The sequence below is a fragment of the Cetorhinus maximus genome, chromosome 2, assembly GCF_964194155.1.
Source record: "Cetorhinus maximus chromosome 2, sCetMax3.hap1.1, whole genome shotgun sequence".
NCBI classification, from domain to species: domain Eukaryota; kingdom Metazoa; phylum Chordata; class Chondrichthyes; order Lamniformes; family Cetorhinidae; genus Cetorhinus; species Cetorhinus maximus.
Genome location: NC_135880.1, coordinates 180,251,551 through 180,260,538, shown reverse-complemented (window position 1 = coordinate 180,260,538; position 8,988 = coordinate 180,251,551). Strand labels below are relative to the sequence as shown.

The window sequence follows — 8,988 nt, the reverse complement described above, 5'->3', positions numbered from 1 at the left end:
AGCCCCTAGACCGTGCAATGCTAGCTGTGGCTATTGGGGGTTTCACTATCTCCTCTGAGTCAGAAAGTCACTCTTTTAAGCCCCACTCCAGAGGAACTCAAGTGCAGGACTGGGGAAACTCTGCACTGTTGGAGGTTCCATCTTTCAGACGAGATGTTGATCTGAGGCCCAACCTGTCCTCTCAAGTGGACGTAAAGATCCCATGGCCACCATTTCAAAGAAGTGCTGGGAAGTTCTCTCTGGTGTCCTGGCTGATATCTATCTCTCAATCAACATCACAAAAAATAAATGATCTGGTCATGATCACATTGCTGTTTGTGGGAGCTTGCTTTGCACTAATTGACTGCTGCATTTCCTACATTGCAACAGTGACTATATCTCATAGCATACTTCATTGGCTATTTAGTGCTTTGGGACATCCTGAGGTCATGAATGGTGCTATAGAATTGCAAGGCTTTCTTTTCATTCTACATGTTTTACCGATCAAATGTCCGTGTCCAAATCCTGACGGGACATTGCCTTCATGGAACAGAGGGGGAGCAGTACTTCACCCATTGATATGACCTTGAATGATCCATTTGTGAATTGTAGGTTCAGCTGATTTAAAATGGCAGAGGGAGGTGTGAAAGCTGTGCAAGCACATCCTGTTGTGCCTCAGGTCCCCAGGGTGGGGTATGGGGGCAAGTGGGTGGTTTGGGAGGAGGCAGTAATGAAGGGGCAGGCGGCAGGTTCCAAATGGGATCTTGAAGGCTAGGGACTGGAATGGGGAATTATGGGTGCAACCCAGGTAGCAAATAGCAAACTTCACCGAGTTAGACTCCCATGTGTTGTGTTCCAGAGATACAGAGAGCAGGAAGGACATTCTGTTTGGAGTCGGGGATCGGAGACCCTGTACCTCTCCAATTTGGGGTGTGCAGATTTGTGGAGAGAAATACTCTGGCAGTGATTGGCATCTCACTGCCTCTCCCCTCCTTCCCATCGGTCAGCCACCTCTTTGGTTCCTCAATGTAGCACAGTCCTCCAGAGTGGCCTGTTCTTATCCACTGCTTCCCAGCTTGTGGTCTCAATGTTAACAATTCTCAACCCCCCCCCCCCCCCCCCCGCCCACCCCCCCCCAACACCTTGCAAACATCTTCATATCCTAATTTAGCCCAGCAAGCTTAAACATGAGAAAATAAATCGGAGCAGGTGTAGGCTATTCAACCCCTTAAGCCTGATCTGCCATTCAATAAGATTACAGTAAATCTTATGCACCAACTCCGTTTTCCTGTTTCCCCATATGCCTTGATTCCCTTCAGTGCCAAAAATCTATCAATCTCTGTCTTGAACATGCTCAGTGACTGAGCATTCACAGGTCTCTGGGGTTGAGATTTCCAAAGATTCACAACCCTCTCAGTGAAGAAAGTTCTCCTCATCTAAGTCGTAAATGGCGAATCCCTTATCCTGAGATTATTCTAGGCTGTCCAGCCAGGGGAAAACAACCTTTCAGTACCTTGAAGCATCTGCAAATCCCCATTAAAAAATGCTTTGGAATATGCCTTATTCAACCCAATAGCAATGGCTAAGCCACCAGAAGCATCTGTTTGACAGAAGTTGTTTCGTCTTGCCAACTTGGTTTTCTCGAGTAGTTTGGTGTCAGGCTCTTTGTCTTTCCATTCAATCATTAGAATATAGTGTGGAGACAGCAGGTATGGAAAGAGTTTAGTCTTTCATCGTGGCTGCTTTAGATGATTCAGGTGTTGTTGCCACACAGCAGCATCATCAGTATGCATGCTTGGTAGATCCTAACCTTAACGTTCTATTTTAATTTCTTATTATTAATGGAATTACATAGGATTACATAGTCCTTTTATGTGTTGTATATTCTATTTGGTCCAACCAGTCAACATGGGTGTTTATGCTCCAATCACACCTCCTCCCATCTTTCCTCATCTAACTCTGTCAGCATAAGCCTCCTGTTCTTTCTCCCTCATGTGCTTATCTAGCCTCCCCTTAAATGCGTCCATACTGTTTACCTCAGACATTCCTTATGGTAGCGAGTTCCACGTTCTCACCACTCTCTGGGTAAAGAGGTTTCTCCTGAATTCCCTATTGGATTTATTGATGACTATCTTATATTGATGGCTCTCTAGTTATGCTCTTCCCCACAAGAAGGAAACATTCTTAAAACCTGTCAAAATTTTAAAGACCTCTATCCGCTCAGCCTTCTCTTTTCAAATGATGAAAGCAAAATACTGTGGATGCTGGAAATCTGAAATAAAAACAGAAAATGTTGGAAAAACTCAGCAGTCTGGCAGCATCTGTGGAGAGAGAAACAGAGTTAACTTTTCGAGTCCGTGTGACTCTTCTTCAGAGCTGAGAAAGAGTCACATGGACTTGAAATGCTAACTCTGTTTCTCTCTCCACAAATGCTGCCAGACTGCTGAGTTTTTCCAGCATTTTCTGTTTTTACTTCTCTTTTCCCAGCCTGTTCATCCTTTCCTGACAGGTATAACCTCTTGAGTTCTGCTTTCACCCTTGTAAATCTCTTCTGCACTCTCCACACTGTCTCTGCACCCATTTGATAATATGGAGATGAGCACGGTACACATTCATGCTCTTGTCATGGCCAGGCATAAGCACTCAACTTTTTTTTAATTCATTCATGGGTGTTGCCCATAATAATCCATGTTATTCATTCATGGATGTGGGTTTCGCTGGCAAGGCTAGCATTTATTAACCACACTAATTTTAAAAGTGCTATTAAGTGTTAATTAGCGATGAGCAATAAATGCTGGCCTTTCCAGCGAAACCCACATATTGCTCATTGCTAATTAACACTTACAGCACTTTTAAAATTAGCGATGGTTAAAAAATGCTGGCCTTTTCGATGACACCAAGACTGACTCGATAGCACCACTACTCACTGAGCTGGCTGAGTCCTGAGGGGCATATCTGCCAGATTTGGCCTGCGGCAGGTAGTGAGAAAACCAACAAGAGGGAAAAACCTACTTGACTTCGCCCTCACCAATCTACCTGTCGCAGATGTATCTGTTCATGGCAGTATTGGTAGGAGTGACCACTGCACAGCCCTTGTGGAGATGATGTTCCTCCATCATGTTGGGTGGAATTATCACTGTGCTAAATGGGATAGATTCAGCACAGATCTAGAAGCTCAAAATTGGCATCCATGAGATGCTGTGTGCCATCAGCACCAGAACTGTATTCCACCACAATCTATAATCTCATGACCCAGCAAATCCCTCAGTATACCATTACCATCAAGCAAGGGGACCAACCCTTGTTCAATGAGGAGTTTAGGAGAGCATGCCAGAAGCCCCTCAGGACATACCTATAAATGAGGTGTCAGCCTGGTGAAGTCAGTGAGAGTGTGTGGAGGGGCCTATCAGTGTCAGAGTATGTGCGGGGGGTGTCTATGGATGTCAGTGTATATGTGGGGGTGTCTATGGGTGTCAGTGAGAATGTGTATAGGGATCAATGGATGTCAGTGTATGTGTGAGGAGTGTCTATGTGTGTCAGTGTATGTGTGGGGATGTCTATTGGTGTCAGTGTATGTGTGGGGGGTGTCTATGGATGTCAGTTTATGTGTGAGGAGTATCTATGGGTGACAGTGTATGTGTGGGGGTGTCTATTGGTGTCACTGAGAATGTGTGTAGGATCAATTGGTGCCAGTGTATGTACAACACAGGTCTATATGCTATGGGTCCTAATAACATCCCACTGTAGTACTGAAGACTTGTGCTCCAGAACTAGCCACGTCCCTAGTCAAACTGTTCCAGTACAGCAACAACAGGGGCACCTAACTGGTGGTGTGGAAGATTGACCAGGTATGCCCCATCCATGTGTGTATGTGTCAGTAAGTGTGTGTGTGTGTTGGGGGAAATTGGGGGAACACGGTTGAGGGTTCTATCTGTGAAAGTGTATGTGGAGGGGCCCATAAGTGTCAGTGACAGTGGATGTGGGGGATCAATGGGTGTCGGTGTATGTGTGAGCAGTGTCTAGGGGTGTGAGTTTATGTGTAGGGCATGTCTATGGATGTCAGTGAGAGATTGTGTGGGGGATTAATGTGTGTTCATGGATGTCAGTGTGACTATGGGGTCCACCAGTCTTGCTGTGAGCGTTGCCCTTTTAAAAGGTATCGCAGGGACGTGGCAGACGGTGACGTATACGCTGCTGACGTGGCTGCTGACGTTACCCTGGCGACGGCGCCATTTTGTCCAGAAAGAGAGAGAGGTAAGACTGGGAGAGAGAGGGGGGAGGGAGCTGGGGGAATACCGCGGGGGGAGAGAGAGTGTCCGGGACTGACCCCCAGTTTCCACACCCCCCCCCCCCTCCCCTGTCTGTCTCTCCCCCCCCTTCCCCTGTCTCTCCCCCCCCCCTCCCCTGTCTGTCTCTCTTCCCCCCCCCCTCCCCTGTCTGTCTCTCTTCCCCCCCGCCTCCCCTGTCTGTCTCTCCCCCCTCTCCCCTGTTTGTCTCTCCCCCCCCTCCCCTGTCTGTGTCTCCCCCCCTCCCCTGTCTGTGTCTCCCCCCCCTCCCCTGTCTGTCTCTTCCCCCCCCCTCCCCTGTCTGTCTCTCCCCCCCCCCTCCCCTGTCTGTCTCTCCCCCCCCCTCCCCTGTCTGTCTCTCCCCCCCCCTCCCCTGTCTGTCTCTCCCCCCCTCCCCTGTCTGTCTCTCCCCCCCCTCCCCTGTCTGTCTCTCCCCCCCTCCCCTGTCTGTCTCTCCCCCCCCTCCCCTGTCTGTCTCTCCCCCCCCCCCTCCCCTGTCTGTCTCTCCCCCCCCCCCTCCCCTGTCTGTCTCTCCCCCCCTCCCCTGTCTGTCTCTCCCCCCCCTCCCCTGTCTGTCTCTCCCCCCACCTCCCCTGTCTGTCTCTCCCCCCCTCTCCCCTGTCTGTCTCTCCCCCCCTCTCCCCTGTCTGTCTCTCCCCCCCTCTCCCCTGTCTGTCTCTCTCCCCCCCCTCCCCTGTCTGTCTCTCTCCCCCCCCCTCCCCTGTCTGTCTCTCTCCCCCCCCCTCCCCTGTCTGTCTCTCCCCCCCCTCCCCTGTCTGTGTCTCCCCCCCCCTCCCCTGTCTGTGTCTCCCCCCCCCTCCCCTGTCTGTGTCTCCCCCCCCCTCCCCTGTCTGTGTCTCCCCCCCCCTCCCCTGTCTGTGTCCCCCCCCCCCCTCCCCTGTCTGTCTCTCCCCCCCCCCTCCCCTGTCTGTCTCTTCCCCCCCTCCCCTGTCTGTCTCTCCCCCCCCCCCTCCCCTGTCTGTCTCTCCCCCCCCCCCTCCCCTGTCTGTCTCTCCCCCCCCCTCCCCTGTCTGTCTCTCCCCCCCCCTCCCCTGTCTGTCTCTCCCCCCCCCTCCCCTGTCTGTCTCTCCCCCCCTCTCCCCTGTCTGTCTCTCCCCCCCTCTCCCCTGTCTGTCTCTCCCCCCCTCTCCCCTGTCTGTCTCTCCCCCCTCTCCCCTGTCTGTCTCTCCCCCCCTCTCCCCTGTCTGTCTCTCCCCCCCTCTCCCCTGTCTGTCTCTCCCCCCCTCTCCCCTGTCTGTCTCTCCCCCCCCTCTCCCCTGTCTGTCTCTCCCCCCCTCTCCCCTGTCTGTCTCTCCCCCCCTCTCCCCTGTCTGTCTCTCCCCTGTCTGCCTCTCCCCTGTCTGTCTCTCCCCTGTCTGTCTCTCCCCCCCTCTCCCCTGTCTGTCTCTCCCCCCCTCTCCCCTGTCTGTCTCTCCCCCCTCTCCCCTGTCTGTCTCTCCCCCCCTCTCCCCTGTCTGTCTCTCTCCCCCCCCTCTCCCCTGTCTGTCTCTCTCCCCCCCCCTCCCCTGTCTGTCTCTCTCCCCCCCCCCTCCCCTGTCTGTCTCTCTCCCCCCCCCTCCCCTGTCTGTCTCTCTCCCCCCCCCTCCCCTGTCTGTCTCTCTCCCCCCCCCTCCCCTGTCTGTCTCTCTCCCCCCCCCTCCCCTGTCTGTCTCTCTCCCCCCCCCTCCCCTGTCTGTCTCTCTCCCCCCCCCCTCCCCTGTCTGTCTCTCTCCCCCCCCTCCCCTGTCTGTCTCTCTCCCCCCCCCTCCCCTGTCTGTCTCTCTCCCCCCCCCTCCCCTGTCTGTCTCTCTCCCCCCCCCTCCCCTGTCTGTCTCTCTCCCCCCCCTCCCCTGTCTGTCTCTCTCCCCCCCCCTCCCCTGTCTGTCTCTCTCCCCCCCCCTCCCCTGTCTGTCTCTCTCCCCCCCCCCCCTCCCCTGTCTGTCTCTCTCCCCCCGCCTGTCTCTCCCCCCGCCTGTCTCTCCCCCCGCCTGTCTCTCCCCCCGCCTGTCTCTCCCCCCGCCTGTCTCTCCCCCCGCCTGTCTCTCCCCCCGCCTGTCTCTCCCCCCGCCTGTCTCTCCCCCCGCCTGTCTCTCCCCCCGCCTGTCTCTCCCCCTCTCTGTCTGCCTGTCTCTCCCCCTCTCTGTCTGCCTGTCTCTCCCCCTCTCTGTCTGCCTGTCTCTCCCCCTCTCTGTCTGCCTGTCTCTCCCCCTCTCTGTCTGCCTGTCTCTCCCCCTCTCTGTCTGCCTGCCTCTCCCCCTCTCTGTCTGCCTGCCTCTCCCCCTCTCTGTCTGCCTGCCTCTCCCCCTCTCTGTCTGCCTGCCTCTCCCCCTCTCTGTCTGCCTGCCTCTCCCCCTCTCTGTCTGCCTGCCTCTCCCCCTCTCTGTCTGCCTGCCTCTCCCCCTCTCTGTCTGCCTGCCTCTCCCCCTCTCTGTCTGCCTGCCTCTCCCCCTCTCTGTCTGCCTGCCTCTCCCCCTCTCTGTCTGCCTGCCTCTCCCCCTCTCTGTCTGCCTGCCTCTCCCCCTCTCTGTCTGCCTGCCTCTCCCCCTCTCTGTCTGCCTGCCTCTCCCCCTCTCTGTCTGCCTGCCTCTCCCCCTCTCTGTCTGCCTGCCTCTCCCCCTCTCTGTCTGCCTGCCTCTCCCCCTCTCTGTCTGCCTGCCTCTCCCCCTCTCTGTCTGCCTGCCTCTCCCCCCTCTCTGTCTGCCTGCCTCTCCCCCTCTCTGTCTGCCTGCCTCTCCCCCTCTCTGTCTGCCTGCCTCTCCCCCTCTCTGTCTGCCTGCCTCTCCCCCTCTCTGTCTGCCTGCCTCTCCCCCTCTCTGTCTGCCTGCCTCTCCCCCTCTCTGTCTGCCTGCCTCTCCCCCTCTCTGTCTGCCTGCCTCTCCCCCTCTCTGTCTGCCTGCCTCTCCCCCTCTCTGTCTGCCTGCCTCTCCCCCTCTCTGTCTGCCTGCCTCTCCCCCTCTCTGTCTGCCTGCCTCTCCCCCTCTCTGTCTGCCTGCCTCTCCCCCTCTCTGTCTGCCTGCCTCTCCCCCTCTCTGTCTGCCTGCCTCTCCCCCTCTCTGTCTGCCTGCCTCTCCCCCTCTCTGTCTGCCTGCCTCTCCCCCTCTCTGTCTGCCTGCCTCTCCCCCTCTCTGTCTGCCTGCCTCTCCCCCTCTCTGTCTGCCTGCCTCTCCCCCTCTCTGTCTGCCTGCCTCTCCCCCTCTCTGTCTGCCTGCCTCTCCCCCTCTCTGTCTGCCTGCCTCTCCCCCTCTCTGTCTGCCTGCCTCTCCCCCTCTCTGTCTGCCTGCCTCTCCCCCTCTCTGTCTGCCTGCCTCTCCCCCTCTCTGTCTGCCTGCCTCTCCCCCTCTCTGTCTGCCTGCCTCTCCCCCTCTCTGTCTGCCTGCCTCTCCCCCTCTCTGTCTGCCTGCCTCTCCCCCTCTCTGTCTGCCTGCCTCTCCCCCTCTCTGTCTGCCTGCCTCTCCCCCTCTCTGTCTGCCTGCCTCTCCCCCTCTCTGTCTGCCTGCCTCTCCCCCTCTCTGTCTGCCTGCCTCTCCCCCTCTCTGTCTGCCTGCCTCTCCCCCTCTCTGTCTGCCTGCCTCTCCCCCTCTCTGTCTGCCTGCCTCTCCCCCTCTCTGTCTGCCTGCCTCTCCCCCTCTCTGTCTGCCTGCCTCTCCCCCTCTCTGTCTGTCTCCAGTAAAACATCCTAAGCTGTGTCACATGAGCATTTATCATATATGGAGCCACATTAGGGGATATTGGGGCAGGTAACCAAAAGCTCGATGTAGACTTTAAGCAGTGCCTCAGAGAGAGGTGGTGAGGTTTAAAGAGGGAATCCCAGAGCTTAGGGAGCGCTGCATAGTTGGAGGTGCCATCTTTCAGGCGAGATGTTAAACACAAGGCTCCTTCTGCCCCTTCTGGTGGGCATAAAAGACCCCTAGGTGCTATTTCAAAGACGAGCAGAGGAATTATCCCTGGTGTCTTGGCTAATATTCATCCCTCAACCAAGGTCACTAAAACAGGTTCTCTGCGTTTATCAAATTGCTGCTTTGGGAGCTTGATGTGTGCAAATTGGCTGCTGTGTTTCCTACACTTCAAAAAGTTCTTGATGTAAAGTGCTTTGGGATATCCTGAGGGTCTGAAAGGTGCTGTATAATTCAAATCTGTTCTTCTATCCACCTGTTTGGAGCTATCCATCTACTTCAACACATTTTCCCACTGTCCAAGTTACTAGTTTACACTTTGAGAGCTTTGCGACTACCTGATTCACTGCTCAGAGACCCACTACAATTGGTTTTAAGTGGGGCAGAGGGTGTAGACCCTTGAGATTTTGTGGGAAATATTTCACAAGTCTGCAGTTATTGCCCCTTCCTTGTTGTTCTTAGAAAGTAGTGCTGTTCTTTAGTGGGCTGCTGATGGTGCTCAGTAAGGAATTACCGCATTTTAGCTGAGGGACAGCTGCTCTTCATTGTAAAGATCACTGGGCTTGACAGATACTTTTGGACATAAGATTGGAAGGTTGCTGCAGATGGTCTTGTTGGTGCTTCCTGTAACTACAGTGTGCTAGTGGTGGAGGGGATTGAAATTAAGGAGAAGGTCTGCTATTCAAGTAGGCTGTTGTATTCTAGATATTATTTAAGTTGAATGTTTATGTAGCTGTACAGTTGTTCAAATCTTCCGTTTTGACCCTGATAAAATTCTTCTTTGCCCTTGGATATCTTGCAGCCTCATTTATCTAACACTGAGGGTCTAA

The 8,988-nt window shown here is 54.8% G+C and overlaps 2 protein-coding genes across 3 annotated transcripts in view; both read left to right on the top strand.

The window, feature by feature from the left end:
- The window catches only part of megf10 (multiple EGF-like-domains 10), a 176,436-nt gene extending 173,872 nt beyond the window's left edge, over positions 1 to 2,564 (top strand). Inside the window, exon 25 of the mRNA XM_078559641.1 lies at positions 2,467 to 2,564. Coding sequence (XP_078415767.1) covers positions 2,467 to 2,564 — 98 coding nt within the window. The remainder of the gene's footprint in view (positions 1 to 2,466) is intronic.
- A 1,651-nt stretch (positions 2,565 to 4,215) lies between these two features.
- The window catches only part of prrc1 (proline-rich coiled-coil 1), a 30,067-nt gene continuing 25,294 nt past the window's right edge, over positions 4,216 to 8,988 (top strand). For both annotated transcript variants that reach the window (XM_078529855.1, XM_078529850.1), the window contains exon 1: positions 4,216 to 4,233. The gene's annotated coding sequence lies outside the window, so the exon portion shown is untranslated. The remainder of the gene's footprint in view (positions 4,234 to 8,988) is intronic.